General features: G+C 35.8%; 1 protein-coding gene across 25 annotated transcripts in view; it reads left to right on the top strand.

Moving 5' to 3' along the window:
* Positions 1-26,380, top strand: part of Mlip (muscular LMNA interacting protein) — a 234,113-nt gene that overhangs the window by 132,265 nt on the left and 75,468 nt on the right. For 11 of the 25 annotated variants that reach the window (XM_074081905.1, XM_074081903.1, XM_074081891.1 and 8 more), the window contains 5 exons: positions 9,801-9,866; positions 9,949-10,032; positions 10,155-10,214; positions 18,699-18,743; positions 24,565-24,609. In XM_074081905.1, the coding sequence (XP_073938006.1) occupies positions 9,801-9,866; positions 9,949-10,032; positions 10,155-10,214; positions 18,699-18,743; positions 24,565-24,609 (300 nt within the window). Of the gene's footprint in view, positions 1-2,560; positions 2,669-9,800; positions 9,867-9,948; positions 10,033-10,154; positions 10,215-18,698; positions 18,744-24,564; positions 24,610-26,380 lie in introns of those variants that run through there. The other 14 variants (XM_074081902.1, XM_074081901.1, XM_074081909.1 and 11 more) reach the window with 5 other exon arrangements.

The raw sequence follows: 26,380 nt of genomic DNA, 5'->3' as shown, positions 1-26,380 counted from the left end.
TTCTTCTCTTCTAATTATTGGTTTATAGTGATCGTAGTCTGTTGGTTGTTAGAAATGAAAAATCTTTAATTTAATTTCCAAATTTATCACAAGCCCATGGTGGTATTAGTGTACATTTGACCCAGACAAGTTCACATGGCACAGGTTTTGTGTTTTTAATTTTAAATAGAATATTCTGCAGGAAAATGACTACTTTTATTTTGGAACATTAAATGTTAATCATAATTAAAAATAATGTATTTCAAGGGGGAGTGGATTGTTCTATAAGCATTAGTGTAAGCAATTGCTTTTTGATCAAGGTAAATTGTCTTAAGACCATAAATATTTGAGTTATTCAAATGTTTCTTTATTCTTCAGATTCCTTACATAATTCTACACAGTTTCTATAGACTTTTCCTTATTACATGTTTTTCAATCAGAAACTTAGTAAGAATTTTTAAATAACAAAAAACCTGTCTAAAGATTTTGGGTTCATTTCCATTTCCAACATTTCTTTAATGATATTGTGTTGCACCTTTCAGTGTTGTAGTTTTAAAACATAAGCTTGACAATTTAGTCCTTTTTATGTTATACAATAGAATTCATTCTATGTCATTGAAATCAAAGGAATTTATTTCTGAATTGAGTGGAAAAATTGGAGCTATAATCATCATAAACACATCTATTTTGGGAAGAATCAATGTTTTGGAATACTTTCAATCACAGAATCCTTTCTGGGTTTCTTTTGATATCACACAGAGCAGAATGGGTATGATGACATCGCAGTCACTCAGTCAGTGTTCATGATGTGGAATGCCTTGGAAACAGAACTCACATATATAATTCAAGTCTTAAATATTTCAACAATCATTTCTTCTCCAGCCAGATTATACCCATAGTGGAAACTTTTTTCCAATTCTTTTTCTATAACGTATTGCATAATTAATAAGAAACTAGAATCACTTTTTGACTATAGTACTACTTTTTAAAACAAGACTTTCTGCAAATTGAAATAGAGGCATCCCTTGCAATGAGATGTTAAGCTATCATTAAATGACCGAATTTTGTTTTGGCTCTAATCAGCCTTGGATGAAGCCCACTATTTTTAACTGAGTACATTTTGTTGGCAGCAGACATATAGTTCTGGTACTTCTGTTTTTAAATTTATTGTCAGCATCAAAAACTTAAGTTTATAGACTATTCCACATTTTATCATTTTCCCCCTGTGAACATTTAAGAAGAAAGCATTTTTAGTTTAAGTCTTAGGTAAAGCTTTGTAGGAAGAGATAAGCATAAGGCATCATATCTTAATAAGTCAGCATCGGGGTCTTTGGTTTAAGCTCCTATCAATAATCACCTCCTCTAAGAATGACATGAGCATGAAATATAAGTGATTGTAAAATAATCAGTTCTACTTATGTTGGAATTTCCCACAGACTATGTTTAATGCATGTTCAACAAGGTACCAAGGTCTATGGATAAAATAACTTTGATGTAGATATATTTTTAATCTCAATGTGCGTACTCTTGTCCATTTCAGAGAAGGTTCAAAGCCTCTGTCTTATTGACTATTTTTTCTTCTTATCATCTGAGTCTGATAGTGATAGACAAAAATTTTAAATGAAATTGTGAGCACATATTAATATCACAAATAAGTGGATTATTACTTTTATTATGCAATTATTTGAAGGAAAGAAAGAATGAAGGAAGGAATATGAAGAATATGTATGTGAATTCAAATTATATGCATTTTATTGTCCTACACATGATTACTGTTATTTCATGGAAGAATAATCCATGGAAGAATAATTTTTTTCCTTAAAAGTAACTCAAATATCCTATTCCCTTCTTTATAAGTATTCAGCAGGATAAAATCAGGTTAGGATTAGGTACGATTTTCCTAATAAGTGCTATTACTGTCTGCCATTTTCAGACACATTTAATTTATAAGCATGTGTGCCCTTGACCAAATTCTAAAATAGCTCAATTTTATGTGTCAAATAAAAATTATAGAACTATTTAAATGGAGACTTGAGGCATACATTCTTTTTTTTTTTCCTCCATGGTAGAGGAAGAGAAAGGATGTCAAATTTGTAGTCCATAGTAAAAATCATGTATAAAATAGAAAACCAAAGATTTGAACTATCTTGTCAGTTGTCAAATCAATTTATTCTAAGTTGCCTGTTTAATTTTTAAATCAAGAGTTGATAAGCTGTAATCTGATTAAACATATATCTTTGGTGAGAGTATTTTAAGAACTCTGCATGTCTCAAAAATGTAATAAAACCCAGTTGCTAATTTAGCACATGTGTTCTTCTAAAGAGACATCATTTGATTTAGAACAGCACAAGAGGCAAATGTGTTCTGAGAGTCAAACCTGTGCCAACTGCTTATCCCCAGGTGGTCTCTGCCGTGTGCACATAAAGTACATTCATGTCACATTCAACCATGCCTACTTAGTCGTTTGTTTCTCTTCCATGAGCATGAACCTTTTCAAGAAGTTTTTGGTAAATGTTCACTGAATGAATAAATTTAGTTTGGGATTGGATATGTCTCTAGACATTCCTATTTTATTTCACAGGATCTTTTTCTCCCCCTTGGTGCTGGGGATGAAACCCAGGGTGTTGTGTAGGCTCAGCAAGCTTTACACCACTGACCCCGATCCCAGTCCATTCCACAGGATCTTAAGGCAAGTTTTTGTTCATTGGGTTATAAAAATTCAAGAGGCCTTGGATTTTGATAAAAGTAGAAAAGCCTGTAGGATAGAAGAATCCCCAGCAGCTCTACTTCATTAAGAAGCTGTACAAGGCCTTCTGCTAGAAGGAGAGGTGTTGACTGGATAAAAGGAGCATTCTTCTCATGCTCGTAATTAAATGAAGGGACAGTATGGATTTTGCTGCCATTGAACTTGATGGAATGGGCTTGAAGCTGGGTGTAATAGACAAAACAAGCAAAACTATACAAGCAATCCCCCCACTTCCCTTCTGTGTGGAACACACAGTTAGTCTTCCAAATCTCTTGGGACTAAAAATACCAAATACCAACCCATCAAATGAAAATAATCTACCTGCAAATATTCCTAGGTCATAAAGGAAACAGTACATTTATGTATCTGCAAGTTCCCTTGACTTGCAGTGTGCTTCCTCACTTAACTTAAAAGCTCAATGTAATTTGGACCTGAATCCCCAAAAAGATAACCAGAGTCAGATTTATTTTTCTGAGAATATCTACAATTCTACAAATGGTTTTGCATTACTGAAGCATATCGGGTGTAGGCCTCAGGAATTTATTCTATCAAATGGCTGACCAGATTAATAAAGTATAGAATCATTTAGGCTTAGCATGAATCATATTTAGGGGTTCATTTGATCATTACTAAATATAGTAGCTCTTGCATGAAAAATCTGAAGTTCAATTCAATAGATGCTCTAGGCCTAACAGAAAGTTTATAGGCCCTTTGACATCATTCCTCCTTTGGAGACAGTTTGCTAACTCCATTCAGAGCACAACTAATTCATGCCCTCCTCAGATGTTTAGAACTAATCCAGTTTCCTAAGGGAGCAGTGTAGACTGATTCAATATTTCTGACTGGAAAGTGTAGTTGCCTCCTTTCAAGTGGGGAACACCTATTACAGTTTATTGGCATATGCTCCCATATGAATGGAAATGCGATTTGCAGTGTTCTTTCCCAGTGCTTGGTTCTTAATTGCCATGCATCGCTAAGTTCAGTATCTTCGCTCAGCTAAGAGTCCATTCACTGCTCTGAGTAAAATATAAATATTTCTAATGGAAGTATTCCTGATAACTTACATTAGTTAAGAATCTCTAAAAATGAGGTTCAAAAACATCAGCTTTATGCCTCAATTGCTTTTGCTCAATTTTGTGGGAAATATGCTTTTAATAAGAATATTTGATTGGAGAATATTTTGAGAGATTTTCACATACAACAAATTAATCTAAAGAAACCCTAGAGAGATTTTGCAGCATTTTCTCTCAACAAATATTTGAATAACAGAAAAAAGCTACTTTTTAGGACTAAGAGAAGGCCTGTCTTAAGATGATACATTTGATAAATAACTCCTAGCCAATTAAAAAATCAATTTTACTAAATTTTAAGGCTGTTTAGCTCAAAATAAGCTCCCCCACTTAAAAAATTCACATAGTCCTAGTTTTTGCCCATTTCAAAGTTGCACCAGTGTTACTTAACATCAGGTACCTTTTTTGCTTTTCCCGGGGGACCTGAGTACATCATTTTGACATTCTTTGAGTAAAGTTCAGTATTTCCAATGAAAGCTATAATTGCCTGCAGTCATTTCCATTGACTGACTACAACATCAACCTTATTTGGTTTTGACTGAAAAAAGAACATTTCATTGCACTAACATGGACCATATGCTAAGATATTTGATGATAAACACACTTGAATAATTTCTCAGTTAAAATACTCAGAGTTTTAATGATTTAGGGCATTTTAACAGAGAATACTAAAAGCATTTTATTTGTATGATACACATATTCATTAAACCGTGTTCATTCCTTAGCTTAACCTTCAATCCCATCCGAAGACCTTCACCAAGCCCCTGATTAAGTTTTGTCCTGGGGCTACAAAGACACATGCTACATTGCTCTGATGCAAATAGAGTGAATGGTCCAGTGGGGTAGAGATGCAATTTGAAAAGTACTTAGGAAAGAACTGTACCCCTAACTACTCAGGAGGTGGCAGTAGGAGGATCACAGTCTGAGGCCAGTTGGGGCAAAAGTGCTAAACCTTGTGTGAAACTTAAAAACAAGCAACATAACTGGGGGTGTGGCTCAAGTCGTGGAGTACTTACCTAGAAAGCTTGAGGCCTGAGTTCAACTGCCAGTACCACAAAAAGTTCTTAGACTACAATATGCTTCAGATTGTGAAAGGCAATGTAGTGCCTGAATCAGGGAATGACAGACTTTGGCTGATCAGAGTGCCAGGAAAACATAAGAGGGTCTGACTTGAATCTTCAGAATGAGTAAGAATTCGCTAGGTGAGCTGAGATCCAGAGAGAGTAGAAATAACACGTACTAGAAAAGCTCACCACAAGTTCAAAGAACTTGTTAAAAGACCAAGCAGCAAATGAGGAGGTGTTGGGAATGTGAGGAAGGACCAAATGAGCTTTGCTCTTAATGAGTTTGGTCTTTAATTTATGGCATTTTTCTTCTCATGAGTGGTGTGAGACATAAAATTAAGGGACAATATTATGTGTTGCTTCAGCATCTGGTGAAGTGGGAAGAGGCTCAAGGGGTCCGACTGCCACTTCCCCATCCCATTCTGCATCTGCAGTGAGGCCAACTAGCCAAATAGCTCACCTTATGACACTAATTAGGGGTGGCTCCTGCTTATGACCTAGCAACTGCTTCTCCTTCCCCAAGCAGTAATTATTCAAACAAACTAATCAGATATAGTTCAGTGGGAACCAGGGACACTTCAGCGTTGCTCTTGATACTGCAAAAGGTGCCCCTGCAGTCCCCGGCTGTTCCCTCAAGCAATGTATGGGCAACCCTGATTGGTGTTTGGTGTCCTCCTCCCCTGGACTGTAGTTCTGTGTGACTAAATGCATAAGTAGAGAACATCGTGACTTCATCTGTTCAGTGTAGATGTCTTGCATTCAGCCATCACCATATATTAGGGAGGAACAACTCCCTTACCAACAGGGTGAAGAGGAGATAATTAAAACACCATGTCAGGGAAAAACTAAACACTCTGAACCCCAACTAGGAGTTATTTTTATGAAATTTTCTGCTCCTTGCCAAGTGTCTCTTTTGATTAATCATAGTTTTAGAGAATGAAGGAAGAAAGAAAACACTTTTATGATGACAGTGTTTCTATAAAGGTATCATATCCAACCTTACAAATTTTGTTATGTAATACAGATAAGTAGATTTTGAAAACACAAGTTTTGAGACAATATTTTCCTTGATGATCTATTAAAATAAGGCAGTGGTAAAATATAATCTTATGATCCATGCCAAAATGATGATTCTAGCATCTGGATATGGGTGCTGTTGGGGAAGGTCAGTAGTTCTGGCTCTGTTGCATCCCTGACTTTATTAAAAGGAGAAAAATGGATTTTGATGAGCTATGGGTGGTGCCACACCTAGTCACAGTGACGTAAGATGAATCAGAATGTCTGTGGTACCTTCACAAATCCTTTTTTATATTTTGTTCAGTGTTTATCATTGTTATCGGCAAAAGGGCTGCTCCAATGTTTATAGAAATGATTCCTCTATTTCTAGAAACAGGGAAAAATTTAATTTTAATCATAATTTTTCAGCATACAAATTCTTTATCACAGAGACTACATGGATCCAAATTTCAAACCCACCTTAAAGTAGGCTATTTTTCCCTATCTTGAGCCCAGACAGATAGAAGAAAATATACTTGTGGTTTATCACCCACCTTGTATTCCATGCAACTTGTCAGCATCCTCACTTGTGGAAGTGGCAAACTTTCAGTTCTCTTTCTTGCTCAGTCCCAAGACTTTCTCTCCTTTTGCCTGGTTGATAGTAAATGCCAACCTTTATGATTTATACTATGGGAAGTGTCTCAAACTGTGTAATTCTAGTCTGCTCTTAAAGTCTGACAATCGACTCCCATTAAAGTCATTTAAAAGTATATGCCATGATTTCAAAGGCAATTACAAAAATGTTACCAAAAATGTGATAAGCAATTACAGAATAATTATAATAAGTGTCTGGTCCCTTAAGTAATTACTCTCAAAGGAAAAATTATTCCTTAAACACACATGCTTCGGTAGATTTGTAAACAGACAAGCACAAGACTCAGTTCTCTACTGTAACATTTTACAGTTTTTTAGAACAACAGTGTGCTCTGTTCTGTATTTACATTTACTTCCTAGTTCTGATATAGTCACGTGCAGTCACACAGAAGGTACTGTGTGAAGGGCAGGGAAAAACTGTAGTAGTATCAGTGTTTGTAAGAAAAGATTATGTTGGCTTCTGGAGTTTATGGGTTTTTTTTTAAACTTTCAGAGTAAATCCTTGTTCACCCATTGTAAAGAAGCTAAAACTTAATAAGAAACGTACAAACCTATTGATGAGGAATCAGAGAAACGAGTAGAAAGTGACACAGAAACTTTTACCAAGAAAAGTCATGTAAGGAGAGTCCCAAATGTAGCTTAGAAAGTGTGCCCAAGTCTCGGGATGACTATTGAATAATACATGTGCCAAAAACCCAGCAAGGGCAAAATAACTGAATAGAGATTTCAGCTACCGCCCACCATCATGGAGACAGAGATTGGGGCCAAATTAATTACATGTTAGAACTAAGCAAAAACAAGAATTCTTTGTGAGACCATAACTAAGTCTGGAGTCTTTTCAATGTGTCATTGTCTCTAATCCATAAATTATACACATTCATAGAAAGAGAACAATGTCACCCATGCTCAAGGGAAGATATGATTCATAGAAAATGACTCTAAGATGGCAAGGATTTAAAAGTCATATAAATATGTTCAAGGATGAAAGGGAAACACGTTCCCACTACATCACAATTGTAACATCAGAAATAATGTGAGAATACTCATCACAGAGTGGAAACTACAAATTAGAATCAAATGATAATTCTAGAAGTGAAAAATAAGATATTGAAAACAATTAATTTCTATGGATTGGGTTAAGAGAAAACTATAGATACAGAAGAGTGAATGAAAATGAGGATAGATTGGTAGAAATTACCTGATCTGAAAAATAGGAGGAAAACATGGAATAATTGGTCAGAGCTCCAGTAATGACATGTGGGATGGTATCAAAATATGAGTGGAGTCTGAGGAAAGGAGAGACAGGATGGCGTGAAAAGATTACTTGAGGAACTAAGTGCAAAAATTTTTCCACGTTTGGTGAAAAATATAAATGTGTATTTTCAGAAAGCTTAGATAATCCTGATAAGCTTTGATATGAAGATAAACTTGCCTCAGAACACAATAAAGTCAAGTATAAATAGATCTTTTAAAATAGTTTTATTGTACTTTTGAATTAGCATACAATGACAATACAAGAGGGTTTTATTATGACATTTCCGTACATATGCACACAGTGCACTTCAAACAAGTTCGTTTCCTCTGCTATATTCCCACTCCTCCTTCCTCTCTCCTTTTTCAAAGTGTTTAGTGGGTTTCATTATGCTGCCTTTATATATATATATATGAGAGAGAGAGAGAGGGAGTGCATACTTTGTTCCTCTTCACCCTCAGTAACCTTTTCTTTCCCCTCCTGTCAATTTCCCCAAGACCATCTCCCTATCACACTCATGTCCTGTCTTCTTCTTCTTCATGATCAACAGAGTTACCATCAGGATTTTAGGTCTAGGTTCCACAAATAAGAAAGCTCATGTGATATTTGGCTTTTTGAGCTTGGCTTATGTCATTCAGCATGATGATCTGCATGCAGTTCCATCCATTTTCCTGCAAATGACACTTAATTTTCTTTATGGCTGAGCAATACTCCACATACATATAAAAAGGGAAGATCTTGAAAGCAGGTGGGAAAAAAGACACAGCACCTGCAGAGTAGATAATGGTCAGGAACAGTAGAGGTCAGATGACAGTAAAATGACATCTTCAAAATGCCAAGAGAAAAAAACCCTTTATATTCTGTATTCCTTCAAGAATGGAGACAACGGTCTGGTGAAGTGGCTCAAGTGATAGAGCGCCTGCCTAGCAAGTGTGAAGCCCTGAGTTCAAACCCCAGTACTACCAAAAAAAAATAAGTTTAAAAGAATGGAGACAAGACAAGGATAATTGCAGTTAAAACTAAGAGAATTTCTTGACAGCAGACTTGCCCTAAAAAAAAATGCTAAAGGAAGTTTTTCCAGTCTAAGAGAAAATAATGGAAATTCAGAACCTCAGGCAAGATTGCAGATCATGGGAGACAGTGAATAGGTAGATACCTTAGAGTATTATTTCATTAAAATTTTGTTAAAATACATAAACCATTGAAGCAAAAATCATGACATGGAAATGTGTTTACAGCATATTTAAATGTAATGCATATTACAATAAATGATAAAAACAAGAGGGTGAACCAAACTACAAACTGTAATTTCCTTCCATATTATGTAAAGTGTTCTAAGATTTCATATTATTTGAGTTAGACTTTGGTATGAATGGAAAATTTCAAGGCTATTTTCTGAAGAAAATGCAGCCTGTAGTTCCTGTCTTATTTAATGTAAGCAGCAGTAGCAGCTGTGTGGGAAAAACCCCGACATTTCAATGCTTAGTGAGCACTGTGGGTATCCTTTCAGTTCTTCCACAAGGTCCTCCTCTAATAGTGACCCCATAATGTTTGCTTACATATCACATGTTCATTACGAGAGAGAGAGAGAGAGAGAGAGAGAGAGAATTGGTGAAAAGTTACATCCATTCTTACCTGCCTTGCACCAGTGTTGCGTGTTGCACTTCCCTTTTGCTGGCATTTGCTAAGAATCAGTCACAGTCACACCTGAATTCTTGAGACCAAGAAAATGTAAAGCCATGTTCAAGAAAATGCAGAATGTGAGGAACACCAGCATCATCTAAATTAATGAATAGAAAAATTAATTTAAAAAACACCACATTTAATTAATTAAAATCAAAATTTGAATAAAATGAAATAGAAAAGCAACAAAAGTAAAACCCAAATCCCCACTTTCTTTATTGTACTTAGGCTAATATTTCACAGGGAAACTAGACAAATGTGGGAAATGCCTCCAAGTTAGGAAATATGAAAAGACATTTCTACAAATCGGTGTTTGACAAGAAGCCTCAAATGAGAACTATTTCATTTATTACTAGGCTCTAGATGAACCAGCCAAGACCGAAAGTGTCTCCAAGGACAGCACATTAGACCTACCTGTGGAGGTAATGACTTCAGTTTACCCTGCTTTAGGTGTGCAATCCTGAAACTCCTTGCTAACCCAATGCCTGGTTTCAATTCTTCCAGTTGTGTTTCCCCGCACAGCTCAGGCAGCAAACTGAAGAGCTCTGTGCTACCATTGATAAGGTCTTACAGGACTCCTTGTCTATGGTAATGCCTTAGACTAGAATGTGCTGCTCAAACATTTGCTTTGCTTCTCTTCATTCCCCTCTGGTTTGGCATGATGCCTCACAGGCTTGTCCTCTTTCTTTCTTCCTTCTTTTGTTTTCCAGTATTCTTCTGATTCTCCTTCAAGGTCCCCACAGACATTGTTGGGTTCTGAAACAATCAAAGTATGTATATATTTAATATAATTTACTGAACCATAAGGTATACTAGACCAATTTTCACACTGTGAGTCAAGGCCTAATAGTAAATATGAAAATAATTTAGTAGCTGGTGTGTATACATGTATGTGAGTGTATATGCATGCATATTGGTGTAGAGGTATTGTTGACATTTGTTTTTATGTACACATATAAGTATGCATGTAGAGAGTTACAACGTAAAATCTATTTCTATGGCTCAAGTTCAAAACAGTTTGAAATAATCCCAGCTACTTGGGGGCAGAGATAGGAGAATGACGATTTAAGCCCAGCCTGTGCAAAGTCAGCTTGAGATCCTATCTGAAAAACAAAACTAAAAAACCACAAGTGCTGTGATGAGCCCTTGCCCAGCCTTCCTGAGTCAATCACCAGTACAAAAAAAGAAAAAAGAAAAAGTTTGAAAGCCAGCATACTAGACTACGCCACTGAATGCTGTTGTTTTATGGAACTGCAAATAGAATTTGTGGCTTACGTTGACCTTAAATCACGGTTTCCATATTGATGTAATTTCACAGCCACTTAGAATTGTGGAAGTGGAAAATGAAGTAGACTTAATTAGCGTTAGTCTAATAACTTTACCATAGGTATTATTTCTGGATTTTTTTTTTCTTTTTGCTCACTGAATATATTACATTGTTCTTTGACTTAGAGACAAAATCTAAAATATTAGATTGCTAGAGCACTGTCAAACCATTCATTCTTGTTACTGAATATTTAAGCATTTCCTTCTGGTAGTTATTTCATTTATTAAGAAAATTACTACAATTTTTCCAAATACTTAATATAGCTCTAATCATCCAAATTTCAAAATGCATGTGGTTTTTCCTTTGTGGATAACAATTTGTTTCTCTTTTGGTTGAGCTTAATTTTTCTCTTGGAATTAATATATTCTTTGCATGTTCTCTTAAAGATGTGACTGTGTATCTGAAGTTGTTTTTTTTTTATTCATATGTACATACAATGTCTGGGTCTTTTTCTCCCCCCTTCCCCTCCACCCCCTCCTTTAACCACCCCACTCCCCGTCTCTCCCCCCTGAAGTTGGTTTTAAATATACAGAATTTCTTATAACTAGAAGACTAATCCTAATTTTCAACTAGAATATTGTGGCCAAATACCTATCAAATAGAAACTCAGTAAACAACTGCTGTCATATCAGAAATTATATTTTAGCAGAAAGGAGTCACAAATGGATATAATTTTTGTATCTGCAATCTATTTTATTGTATACATTTTAAGTGTTTTAATCTAAAACTTTAATGTGGCAAAAAACCTATCAATTTGAAAATCTATTTTTCCTTATTTCATTTGTTAAAGATGTAAGAAGCCTTTGTCATATTAAATTTGATAGGAATTAGGTTTAAGAAGAGATACAGAAATGGTAATATATATTATTGATGTGTTTAACAATGCTTATGATGTTTACAAAAGCAGTATTTTAAGCCACTAAATTTAAAGCAATTTTTCGTTCAGCAAGTTTTTTATTAATTTTTATTTGCATAATATTTGTACATATTTATGAAGCTCAGAGTGGTGTTTTGATTCGTTATGCATTAGTTGGTGATCAACTCAGAATAATTAACATGTCCATCATGGTAAACTTTTACCGTTTTTATACTGTACGTTCATTCAAATTCCTCTAACTATTTGAGACACAAGATGTATTGTTATTGATTATATTCACCCTGTTGTGTCACAGAGCACCAGAGCTTATTCTCCTATCAAACTTTACATCCTGTGCCCATTGATTGGTCTCCTTCCACCCAAAGTCTCCCCTGTCTCTGATAATCACTATTCTGCACTCAGCCTCTATGGGATCCATTTGCAGACTCCATTTTCATATTCTCCAGCTCCATCTATGTTCCATCCAAAGGATTCCATGCTTTCTATGGCTGAACAATGTTATATGGTGTATGGTTACCACGCTCTGGTCATCCATTCACCTGTCAATGATGTTTAGGCTGACTCCGTGCCCTACCTATTGTGAGTGGTGCTGCAATAAACATGGAAACACAGGTGACTTTTCGAGATGTTGATTTTGTTTCCTTTGGGTATATGCCCAGCAATTGGGTACCTAGATCGTATTGTAGATCGATTTTCAGTTTTATGAGGAAGCTCCATACTGTTTTCATAATGGCTGTGCTAACTTACCTTCCCACTAGCAGTGCACAAGGGTTACTCTTTCTCTGAATCCTTCCTAGCACCTTTTTTTTTTTTTTAAATTCCTTATTGGCAGTAGCCATTCTGGGGTGAAGTGGTACCTTCTTGCAGTTTTGATTTGCATTTCTCTGATGATTCAAGAGGCTGAGCATTTTAAAATGTATCTCTCCACCTCTCTCTGCTTTCTTTGGAGAAATGTTTAATAATGCTATTTAACCATTAATTTTTTGTTATTGTTCTTGAGTTTCTTATATACTGTGGCTGTTAACATCTCGTTAGACAGTTTGCAAATGTTTTCTTTCGTTCTGTAGGGTGTCTTTTTGCTCCATTGACTGACTCCCTTGGGTCAGTGAATTTTTGTTAAGTATTTGCTGTGTGTGAGGCTGTGATGCCCATGCAGGGGACCTAAGGGGCAGAATTTGTTTGTAGAAGCCAAGAGACAAAAATAAAAAAGTGGTATCTACTCTTAAAGATACCTTTATACCCTTTCATCCAGTTTTCTTCAATACAACATAGTTCTGGATATCACTCATATTTAATATGAGATGCTGTATATTGGGAACGTTAAGCCACTTACAATAATTGTAATACTTACTATTAAAAGGGCTATTTTCTGCTAGTTTTATTTCATATTTTATATTTAAAGTATATCCTTGTCTTTTCTTGGTATTTTGACCTTTATGGGTATAGCAATTTTGAAAAATTTATATTATGTTTTGTTACTTTTTGCATTTACACATACATTATTATAGACAATGATTCTTTTCCTATCAATTTAAGCTTATAAATGTATTTTTCAACATTATGTAAGTAGTATAGCACTTTTCTTTTCTTTTTCTGTGGTACTGGGTTTTGAACTCTGGGCCTTATGCTTGCCAGGCAGGAGTTGTACTGCTTGAGCCACTCTGCCAGCCCAGTGTGGCACTTTTCTTGATATACTTGTTTTTAATCAAGTTAAGCACACGCAATTAGTAGTATTTTTTGGAATTTTGATGAATACACTTTTAAAATTTCTTCTTTATTTAGATACTTAATTCTCACATATTCCTAGATTTCTCCTTAATATTTTTCCTGTCGAATCTTGCTGGCAACTGCATTTAACAAGGTCTACTTGTTAGATTTCATGGTCCGCATCTATGAGAGAATGTCTTTACTATGTCCTTTTTATTTAAATGATTGTTTTACTGAAACCAAATGGTAGGACCTCTCTCTTCTACATTTTTCTCCCTGGAATCTCTTTCTTCAGCAATCTATCATGAAGTATTTTGTCAACGTGATGTTTGTTCCTCTGTTACAGTGATCATTTTCAATACGCCTCTACAAGCTTTCAGAATGTTATCTGTACATGTACAGATTCCTCCTATAGTGATGCCTGTGTGCTCCTTTTTAATTTACACATCTTAGTTATCCCTGACTGTTACTTTTTATCCAAGTTCTCCAATCCTCTCCTTACAGTCTGGAAAAATTTTCATTATGTTTTTCAAATGTTTGTCCCCTCCAGGACGCTTACAAGACTGATTTTGTCACTTTTGACCCTGCATTCCATGTCTTGTAATTTTTATATTATAACTTTATTTATTGTTTCATGCTCCTTTCAAGTGGATTTCTTAATCTCATATTCCAGCTCAGAAATTTGTCCAGTATCTTTTCTAGTCTTCAACTCCTATATTAAGTTCTTTGTTGTAGCTTACATAGTTTTTGGTTTTTAAGCTTAGGTTTGTTTTTTAAATTTAGGTTTATTGGGGTATAATTTAACCACTAAAATATTTACCTTTTTTCATGTACTGTCCTGAGTTTTGACAAAAACATACAGTTGTGTAACCACCATATTGAAGATACAAAACTTACCCTTCGACCAAAAATGTTCCCATTGCTCCTTTGTGTGTCATCTCTCCTGATCTTCTAATTACTGGAAGCTACTGATCTTTTTCCTTCTCATTTTTTTTTCTTTTTCAAGGATAGTGCATAAACAACCAGGCATTTTGGAGGCTCCAGGTTGTAAGCTCTATTGTCAGACCTTGTTTTTTAAAGTAGAGAATAGGTATAAAGAAAATCATATTGCAGATGGTCTTTGGGACCTATGGTTAGCAGAAGGCATTTGCCATCTACATTGTTGCACACGCACCAGTTCATTTTTTATTGCTGAGCAGTACTCCATGGTATGGATTTACTATCCTTTATCGATCAGTTAGTGAATGATTGGGCTATTTCTGATTTATAAAATCCTAAGGACATTCTAAAATAAAACTTTGTGTGGACATACATTTCCATCTCTCTTGAGTTAAATGCTTAAGGACAGAATGGCTTGGTAACTGTTTTCTTTTGTAATGTTTACATTTTTCAGGAGTCTTACCATTTTTCCATGGAAACTCTAATTTCTCTTGGCATATCAGCTAACTTGCTATACATATGTTCAATACCTGGAATGGGAGGTAATATAAACCAGTCTTAGGATTTGCCAGTTCTGGTTTATTTACTTCTTTCAGAGTAGGATAAGCAGGCGTCCTAGAGTAACAATGCTCCGTGGTATCGGCCATTTCCCACTGTGGTGACCCCGGCTCTCAACTCTGCTTACCTCACCCCTGCACCTGTGGTTTCCCCAGTTACCGTCACCGAGGAAGTGTTCAAAGCCGAGGTTCAGAGACATCAGTCAGCTGCCTAATCTGGTGGTAAACTGTTTTCTTGTCCCCAACCAAGCTGAAGAACCACAGTGCTGTTACCCGCAGGAGTGCCATGTTTTACCATTTTCACTTTTACTTCATCCCTCTGACCTTTTTTTCTCTGATGTTACAAAGTATTATGAGAAAGCAGAGACAGAATATCTAAAAGTAAACAATCAAAACCAAAGAACAAAATAAAAAGCACTTATTTATAAATGTTCACTTGTGAAATGGAGAAAGTGGATCAGTAGTAGGATGAAGGAAGAATTTTTGCTTTGTTTTTTGAGCCTGAGAATGATACGGTCAAGTTTCTGTGTTGTGAGGTTAATGTTGGCAGATGGTGAAGTAGTGATTGTACAAAAGAAAGGGAAAAACTGAAGGACAAAGTTCTATCAAACTAGAGTTTAATTCAAATAACTGTCTGTTAAGGTGTGAACGTTCTTCCCCTTTCCCCACCTAAATTCATTAGTTGAAATAATCACTAGTGTAATGGTGTTAGAAGGTGGGGCTTTTAAAAAGGGTGACTGGGTCATGAAGATGGAGTCCTCAGATATGGGATTATGAGAGGTTTGAGAGAGAGAAAGAGAGTGCTCACCCCTCCTACCATGTGAGGAACCAGCAAGACATCGCTGTCTCTGAACCAGAAAGTTGGACGTCACCAGCCAATAAATCTACCAATGCCTTTATCTTGGACTTTCCTCACTCCAGAGCAAGGAGAAATAAATTTCTCTTGTAATATGCCACCCAGTCTATGACATTTTTTATAGCAGTCCAAATGGACTACAACATTATCTTTTGGTAAGAAGGTAAAAATGTCTTCTTTTGTAACAGGGTAGAACATAGAGGACATAGATGCAAGAATTATAAGTTCATGGCAACAAAAAGAAGAATTTCATAGTTGGTGTTCTTAGTGATGTTATGACTGGCTTATTTCAATGAAGTCAGTGTTAACTGAGACTACAAAGGGAAAGTAAAATGAGGAAGAATTGAAAAACTTGAAAAAATTATGTATTCTGCTTTCAATTTTTCTTTTCCAGGTCCCTCAGAAATCCCTTCCTTTCATGCTGTCCTGGACACCTTTTCCAAGGTTGCTGACATCCTGCTCATGGCTGTAAGCTCGGACTCACCTGAGCTAACACATGGGCAGAGCTTCAGACAGCTCACCACCCCCCTCTTTGGTGTGCCTTCCTCAGGTTTTCCCTCACCACAATTTTCGTTGTTATTTCTTACTCTCCTTTGTTGTTTTATTCTCTTCCTGAAACTATTGATATTGAAGTGTGTAAGGGTCAGTTCTTGGACTTCCCATTCGTTCCCTATCCATTCCTCCGGTATAATCACCTGTCAGTATTCACTGATAACTCTCAAATACATAGTATCTTGAGTCCAGGATTCTTTCCCAGACTTCAGACTCCAAACTACCTACTCTTTATTTCCATTGGTATTTAAAACAAGTTTCTCAAACTCAGTATGCACAAGGATGAAATACAGATTTCCTCCTACAACAATGACTCCATGAGCTGCCTTGCCATCTCCATTCATAAGACTTCAATCTTTCGCTTCCTCAAGGTCAGGTGCTTTGACTGGTTCTATTCTTTTCTCACACATTACACATCTGTTAGAAATCTTGTTGCTATAGCTTCAAATTATATGTAGAAAATAAATTTTCTGTAGTACTAAGTCATACTTTGCTTTCATCCCTATACCCTTTCCTTACTAAAACCTGTTCTTTTTTTTCCTTTCATTCCATTCTTAACATGTCAAATATAGAGATCCTTTTAAAGCATTTGTTTATGACTCTTCTCTACTGAAAACCAGCAGTGTCTACACAGTTCCCTTAGAATATAGGCTGAAGTCCTTACAAGACACTGGAGGGTCTGTGTTATCAGGCCCCCCAACCCTTCCACGGTGTGTTCACTTCTGACCCTCTCTACTCACTCGACCTGAGCCCTGGTGGCCATCCTGTGTCCCTGAATGTGCCCGATAAGCTGTCGTCTTAGCGCATTCAGTCATTAGTTACCTGTAAAAATTTGCAAACTTAACTTTTATCTCCCAAAACGCAGTTAAATTCTTTTTCGGTCTGGAAAACAAATGTGTGGATTTTAGTCATTTTTTCTGGCTCATTCTTGTTCATGTGATCTTGTCTCTGTATATTAGAATCTTATTGTGTGTTGGATATTCTGTTTGAAAATCTATTTCTAGAAGTTAGTTATTTGTGATCTCCAATGATATTATATTTCTAGAGAGTCTTTACTTTTGCCAAACCTGGGAGCAGTTGAAAAGAAGGACTGACTTAATTTGAGGTTTTGAAATTTTATTTTCTGGATAATCATTTTAAGATAATTAAGGCCACACAGAAGACCATGTGGAATCCTTTGGATCATTCCTACTCTTAAGGCTTAATCTATTCTTAGCAGATGTTAGTTCTTACATTTCTGAGACACCAAAAGTTTGGATAAGCTTCCCAGGCCAGTCATCACTATTTGTGAACATCCTTAGGGCAAAACCAAATTTCAAATGTTCAACTTCTCTCTTCAGATTTCTATCCTTTCTTGATCTCAACCAGTAATTATTCACTCATCTTTTATCTCAGTGATGTCTTTGATACAATGTTTTCTCAGCTTTATAAATTGTCCCTTACAGAAGAATTGCTTCAATTCTTTATCCACCATTCTTTGGGTGTCAGAGAGAAGAGTAGTCTACCATCACAACTGTGTACTTACTTCCTCTTGTTGGGTGGCTCTTGACCTAAATACCCAAAGATATCCCTTACATTTTTTTCATTATATAGAGAACACTTTGTCATTTTCTGTAATCATGTCGATAACCCTATACATTTAATAATGCATTGCCCCTGTATAAAAGGAAAAAAATAAGTTCTGAGTTCCCAGACCAATGTGGTTACTAATTCCTGTACAATTACAGCACCAATTTAGTAAAGTGGGATACTTCTTCCCAAATTTGACAGCATGACTGAAGTTCCAAAAAATCGAAATTATATACATATATTTCATATAAAAGACCAATAATCATAGCATGTCATGCATCAACAGCAGGAACAGCTTTTCCAGGTTCTGTGGTCATCTGAACAAAATTATAGAGACATCCAGCACACTCCATAAAAAAAAAAAGGTAAAAACCAAACTCTAGAAAATAGCAAAGTCCTGTTATTGTTGTGGTACCTGGCAGCATTTTTCATTAGCTTCTCAGTCATCACCCAAAAAGAAAACATCTAGGCCAGCATCACCGAAACAGCTCTGGTACACCATGATCACTGCTATCTATCAGAAAGCAGGTGCAAGATATTTTTTACAATCACAGAGTTATGAATTTTGAACTTTGAAAGAGTCAGCATTACAGAGGAAATACGATGAGGAATGATTACGACCCATGAGGTGACATCATTAATAAATAAGGGGAAATTACCAGAAAGCTGAAAAGTAACAGCAATGTAAAGGAGTAATAAAGTGATACAGTTTAATAAAATAATCTTCAAAGATAAAAGGGATCTTGCATTGAACAAAAGGAGTAGTGGTGAGAAAGCCTCATTAGAGAAAAAGTTGACTGCTTATCCTAGAAGCTGAATCTCTTATTTTGCTGATTATTCAGAAGCACAAATATTTTTGTTTTCGTACAGCCTCCTACAACTCTTCCAAGGGCAGCTGGTCGAGAAACCAAATATGTAAGTACCTTTATAACATCCTGCATTGTTACTGGATGCTTTTGTATATTGTGGTGGGAACTCAGCTACCCAGTCCTTTCAATTGAATTAGTTGGCCTTTCTATAAGTGGAAAGGGGTAGCATGGTATGATTGGTACAGATATGGAAAATCAGCTTATGTAAAGGATGAAACATCAGGTACACTTATCAAATAAATTCCTTTGTAAGTTAAGTCTAGTAGGATTAATTTATGTAAATAAAGAAGAACTGCAGCACCTGCTTTCTGTCTTTCTAATTATCAAAGTTTAGATTATATCTTCATTTTTATAATAGCTTTTGTGCTTATAATAAGTCAACTTAGACGCTTAAACTATTAAGACTGCCCATTTTCAATGGAATTGCCACTTCAGTTGACTGACTAGTTACCTTCCTGCATTTAAATTATCAAGTAAACCAATTTCCACTAAGGAGCAAAGTTAGATTAATAATGGGAATGTTGATATGGAGTCAGACAGTTAATTCAAGTGCTTCAGTGGGCCTGGCTCTGAGTGTCTTGGATGTACCCAGACCTCACCCAATTCTCTTCATTTTTTACCTCCTCAAATTGTGTGTCTATCTCTGCTTGGCCAAGCACATTCTGGTAGAAACAAGATTGTCTCCTAGCAAGTGTGTGACTTTCAGTCTAAAGCAAGCCAGTAAACTACTCCATTGAAATTACACAGTTTTCCTAGTAGGTAGGCTTTGTCATTGTCACCAAGAGTACATAGTGATTAAATATGTATTTTGTGCCATGTCATCACTGTATTTTACACATTCCTGCCTTCATTTGAATCTCCCTAAGGCAAATAATGAGCTTGGTAAAATTACTAAATTTTATCACATTCGGGAAATTATGTTTAGAGGATGTGGTGGGAACACTACTTTAGAGCATTTCCTGGAAGCATTTGCTGTTGGTTTTCATTATTATTGGAAGCCCTTTGGAGTGATACTTAAAAAGAACAGAGGCATTTAGTAGGCTAGGCTCAAGCTTAAATCACAGTGTTGTTTCTAGATAACGGTCTGGTCCTAGGAAAGCCACTTTACCTTGCTGTGCCTTTGGTTTTGCTTTCCTACCTGGTTGATATAAGACTGTGTTAGTCACCATACTGCATTACTAATGCACAGGAATTGCTCAACAGAGAAGAGTGCTCCTTTCCTTTCCCCTGTCCTTTCACTTTCGTTTTATCTACACCCCTCCCTTTCTTCCCTCCTGCCTATCTCTTTGGAAGATTATAAGCCTTATGATTTGAATTCCTTGATTCCTTAGTGAATATAAAAAGGTATTTCTATACTTTTGGTGACTAATTCCCTCTGTGGTCCCAAGGTTCAGATCCAAGAAAAAGTAGCTAGAGTCTCTCACTTATTGCTGCGGTTCCCCAAAATGTCTACTTTTCAGTTAAGTTCAGAGGGTGATTTCCTTTCCCCTCCTCTCCCTGGGGGTTCTAAGTTTGATAGAGGGGCTGCTTCAATTTCCACCATTAGAGATTACTCAAACTTTCCTTTATTTTCAATTGTCAGATATAATTAAAGTAGGTTAACTTCCATACCTATAACTTGTGAGAGCATTTGAGTCATTCAAAGTTAATACTGAGTCATCAAGCAAGCTCTGTATAGACTAGAACAAATAGAAACTCTGATTCAGGTAAGACTCGACTTTATAAAGTTTGTTGTGTGAGAATCTTTGTTTTTTACTTCCTATTGCAAAATGACATTTGGTGTTTGTGGCACCCCGAATTTGTTCAAGTCTTTGGAAGACTGTACGGAAACATTTTATGGTAGGAGGTAATACCCAGTTCTTTGGTGCCAACTCATAGATCACTCACACCTGTAAACACTTGGCTAACGTCATTTTGCATCCTAAGTGATACCAGACGCATTTATTTTGAGGAGAAAAAACCCAAAATTTTAGAGCAGACGTTCACTTTAGCTATACGCCTTGATCGTATGTGAGTCATCTGCCTTAAATACCATATGTCCTTATTTTAAACAAAGAAAGACACTGTAATTATCATATTAGGAATTCTAATATTCATATTGGTTGAAGTATAGGATGTTTCGTCTTCAATAGAAATTGGATAATTCTTAATTAATTTATCATATTTTTCTCATGGAAACTCAAAAGCAACTCAGACGTCTGTGGACTTTAACATTTTACTATTTCACTACCTCTACAATTTTGGAGAAAGTTGCTATCTTTGGCGTATACACCTGCTGGTGAGTCATTGACTTTGAAGAGATTCTTAGGTTAGGTTCACAAGCAAGGATCATGCAGCTCACCAACTCCTGTACCCCAGAGGAGGTTGGACAAAGGGTAGAATTAAGTTAAAGTCAAGAAGAAAAGTCTGTTACCCTTGAGGCTGTCCTCAGTAAATGAGCACTGACCACCTCAAACCCCTGACTTCAAATATAATCCAAGGATCATTACTATTAGAAAGAACTAATCAGTGTTTTCCAACTCTTTTATTCCCTTTTCCACTTTTGTGCATTGATTGGACAAATACTTGTTGGACATCTGCCATGTACAAGTCACTGAGGAGTTGATGGCAGAGACAAGGTCCTCATTTCTGAGGCTTGTAGTCCAGTGGAGGACACTGGGAGTAACAACTGGGAGTAATAAAAAATGAGTCAGGTACTTTCTTGTAGAAGTAGAGCTGGACAGAGAACTAAACAATATTAAAACAAACACTCGAAGTTCTTAGATTTCAATATGTCAGTATGTTCATAAGATTCCAATTCTCCCGGGGTGATTATAATGGTTTAATTAGGTAACAAGGAATTGTATGACTAATCCTTCTTTATTGATCTTTGGTGATATGTCACCTTCTTTAAGAGAGATTGAGAGAAAGAGAGAGAGCGAGAGAGAGAGAGAGAGAGAGAGAGAGAGAGAGAGAGAGAGAGAGAGATCAATGCAAAAGAATGTTTCTTTTTCTTTTCTTTTCTGATCATGGGATTTGATCTCAGGGTTGCACACTTGCCAGGTAGGCACTCTACCTCATGAACTGCATTCCCAGTCCTTTTCTGTTTTAGTTGTTCTTCAGGTAGGGCTACACATTTTTCCTGCAACTGGTCTCTGATTACAATCTTCCTACCTATGGCCTCCCTTGCAGCTGGTTGCAGATGTGAATGACTACACCCACCTTATTGATTGAGATGGGGTATAACTGACATTTTGCCTGGGTTGGCCTCGAACTGCAATCCTCCTGATCACTACCTCCTGAGTAGCTGGAATTACAGGCATGATCCACTGCTGCTGGCCTTTTTGGTTCTTTACTAAGCATATTGTGATCTTTTAGAAACTGTGTTTTAGGATGAGCTGGGATCAGTAAAATTACAATTCATTCAGACTAATTAAAGACAAGCGTTTTTTCACTCGTGGTATGCTTGCGTAGGCTATTTTAAAGTAATTTAATTACAATCCTCTTAAGGGTAAAAGAAATGAAATAAGGAGAGCAGTATATTGACTAGACAATGGCTGTTAGGTTACTATAGGGTTTGCTAGGTGAGTTATCATCAATATTTCACTTGATTCTCTCAATAGATGCTAAATTCAACAACAATAGTTAGTGCTTTGAACTCTTACCTTGAAAATGACTCTTTTTTAAAAAAAACATTTTATTAGCATATATTAATTGTGCAAAAAATTCTCATTGTGGTATTTCCATACGTACATACCTACCAAATTCTATACCTCGTAGCCCCTCTTTGTTAAAACAGTCACAGCCCATAAGTACTTAAGCACGTCTACATGGAAGGTTCACCAAGACACAAATGGTGATGTTTCATATTCTGGAGGCAGGGTACAAATAACCTAACTAATGCCTGGAGTGGCTACTCTTCAGAGGTTGAGCTTCAGGCCCTGTCTGATCTTAGAAGGCACAAAGATCAATAGATACTTATAGTTTATGCCAATAATTCTGAACTATCTCATTTAAACCATAAGGTACACTATGAGATTGGGGTTATTATTACAAAAACTTTCATTTTATCCAGGAAGAAAACAAGACTTAGAAGTCAAAGAGAAGGCAAAGTTCAACCCAGGTCTGCTTCATGTCAGAGCCTCTGCCACTAAAATTTGTATATTTTACGAAGCTGGAAATAGTCTGATTTCTTTAAGTAGTGTATTCATTTTTTTGGTGGTGCTGGGGAGTGAATCCAGGGCCTTTTGCAGGCTAGAAAAACACTTTAGCATTGATCTATACCTCAGCTGCCTGTCATTGCTATTCATACTGTCATCCAAATTATATTTTAATGGCTAATAAGCTTCAGTCTAAACTTAGAGTGAATAATTTAATATTTGATCACATTAATGATTAAAATCACATACTTTAGTGTTTTTCATTTTAGTATTTTCATTTGCTGGTATGTAAATTTATTAATAATATGGCAATAATGTAAAAGAGGGATTATTTCTCAGGATACCCATTTTTAAAGTTTCTTTCCTCCTGTGCAAAAGAATATTTTTTCTCTCAAAATTATTATTTCAAGCTATCAGCTTTGTGAGGGAATTTTGGGGTTTTTTTGCATTATACTTTCCTTTGTAAATATTTATTATTTTTATGAATTGCTACCAGTTCAAATCCATTTTATTTATGAAATCCCAAAAACCACAGTATGCTTTCTTGATAAATAACAACCTCAGAAAATAGAGTAAGCATTCAGGCTTGTTACTAACTTATCAAAAAGCCCATGGTTGGGATCACATGCTATCGATATACCCCCTTATTCCATGAGCTCTGCTTGTCATGAATCACTTCCAAGTACTAAGGAAATAAATGCAACAGGCTTATTGAATATCAGATAGTACACAGGTAAGGACTCATTTTAATGAGCTTGAGTGACAGAAAATGTCATTACAATAGAAATATATTGCTTCCAAAATATCACAATATATTGAAAAATGTGTCAAATTTTATTAAGAATAATTCCCACCATACATACAGATATTCAAATAAAGGTCATCTTTTCCAATGTAGCCAGCTCGCATACTTGTCTTGTTGCTATGCTTGGTCACGTTGCTAGGCTGGGGTGTTTCAAAGGCATTGTGCACTGATACAGTCATAGATCTTTGGGCAAAAAATGACTTAAATCCACCTCCATGTCCATATCTGCTTATACAGGATGAGGCCAGAGGTTTGATGCATTATAGGAGAGTTGTGTGCAAGTGTAGCAAGAAATTCCACTCTATTAATCACTCTTGTTCTTACAACAATAAAATAAAATTTTAAAAGGAGAAAATTAAATTCAGATGAAAGATGCAAAATATGGGGACCAATGATGAAAAGACCTGCTCTTAAATGTCAATAATTTTATACCTGAATCACTTCCATCCCCAAACCATGAAAAATTTATTATGCTTTTCTTTTTATATAAAGATACTTTAGGGAAAATCTGTGTAAATAAATAAAGTATATAAATAAATGCAAATACCAACAATGTTTGTATAGTTAAGTAAAATATGGAGCACATAAAAATGCAATGGTATGTACCTTGAAGAATCTTTGATGCCTTTTGTTAGTTCTTATGTTAAGAAGATGAGAAGGAAAAGTAACACAAAAACATCTTATTCATTATTATGTGTGTTGAATAAAATGCAGGGGAAACAATATCATAAGGCAACATACCAAATTATTAAAAATCATTTGTCTGTCTCATAATTTCCCTTTCCCTTTATTGTTTTCAAAATCCTATAATGGCCATGCATTACTATAATCATAAAATAAGCTATGCATAATTAAGACTATAGCTATGGTATTTTGCTAAGTTATTAATTTTGCTAAATGTACACTATGCTTGTGTTTTGCAGGCAAATCTTTCATCGCCATCCTCGACTGTATCTGAGAGTCAACTGGTACGTAGCTTCTTACTAAGTCATAGACCTGAAAGTTCTTATTTCTCAACAACTTTATCTGAGTGAAAGTGAACACGGAATAAACGTACTACCTATAAGTTTGTTCACTTACTTGTCCAACAAAAATTTACTCATGCATTAGGTAAGCTCCATGGTGGCTGTTTGTCAGTAGACAAGCATACATAAAACCATTCCCAGACCCCACCTGCTAATAATGCATATACACATAGGAGTGCTGGAAGAGAATGGGTTGGGTCAGAAGGAAAAGGCTGCTCACATTTAGAATGGAGAGCTCAATTTTTGGTGGAAGAGATTCAGAAAGAGTTGAAGGAGATCACAACTGACAACATAAAGCAGCTTTTTCATTTGTGGAAATGAGAAAGGACATACTCACAAGGAAGATTAGTTTGTAAATGGTCTAGGTAGTGCTGAGCAGAACTAAATGCAAATGATAAATGCAAGTTGCATATGCAATTTTAACATTTCTACTAACCACATTAAAAATTAAAGGAAACAGATGATATTCGTTTCAATAGTATATTTTCTTTAATGCTAGATAAATATTATTTCATATTTATCAGTACAAGATTGGGATATTTTTACACTGTTTTGGGGGGTGAAGTCTTTGAAATGTCCTATGTGTTTAAATGTATACAAATCTCAATTCAAATGGGCTAGAGGTAGCATTGGGTAGACTTAAACTCTAGAATCTGTTCTTCTTATAAGGGTTAGCAAATTGAAGTTATGAAACGTTTTCTAGATATCACTGGTGAAAGATTTTCTTTATAACTTCCAATATTTTATTGTTTAGAATATTATATGTTCTTGAACAATAGACACCTTCAGTGAAATTAATGAAAACCTCTAGTAAAATAATTGAAAACATGAAGAAGACCAAGTCACAAAAATTTTAATGCTGACTTTCTCTCCCTTTACAGAAATTGTGTGGGTGTCTTGCCAAAAAGACAACAGTAGTTTTATTTGTAATATTGAAAGATCATAAAACTTATAGCTTGGAACTGGGGTTGTGGCTCAAGTTGTAAAGCACTTGCTTAGCAAGCATCAGGTCCTGAGTTCACACTCCAGTACCACATTCATATGTATATTATAGCTAGTTATAGTTTAATTCTTATAACAGCTTGATTCAGTGAATATACCCTAACAAAATAATTTATTTAAAAAACCCGAAAAAACAAAACAAAAAATAGCTTGATTCCACCAAAGCACTTGGGCATGTTGGTATTTATACATGTGATGTGTTCATAGGGTGTCTTTGATTGTGTATGAGGAGTTTAAGTGTCAGTTGGTTTCCATCAGTGGGGATGGTGTACTTGAGAAAATGCTGGAATGGGTCTTAGAAGACACAGCTTGTTCTTTGTGCTCTGACCCTAACTCCTGAACTGACAGTGATTAACAAGACCTCTGTCTGGCATCAATTTCTTAATTGAATTATGGGAACATTCATTTATGTACTTTGTAAGCCCCTGTAGGACTGAATCTATGGTTACCAACACAGTGAATGAAGGAGTTGCCATGGAAACAAGCAATGCAATAACATAATGAACTTGAGCGGCTCCCACTGTAGATGTGGGAATGCTATTACAACTCTTTTAATTTTAAAATAAGGATATGTTTGTTTCCTAGGAGTAAGGTATGGAAATCAAGAGTGTTTTGAACATCTTCATGTGGCATTGCACAAAATACAGTGAAGTGTGTGTGTCTGTACTATACACATGCTAAGTTTTGTCTTTCTTCCAAAAAATATTTCAAA

This window comes from Castor canadensis, chromosome 8 (genome assembly GCF_047511655.1).
Source record: "Castor canadensis chromosome 8, mCasCan1.hap1v2, whole genome shotgun sequence".
Taxonomy (NCBI): Eukaryota; Metazoa; Chordata; class Mammalia; order Rodentia; family Castoridae; genus Castor; species Castor canadensis.
Note: the sequence above shows the minus strand (reverse complement) of the source record. Positions and strands in the feature narration are given on the sequence as shown.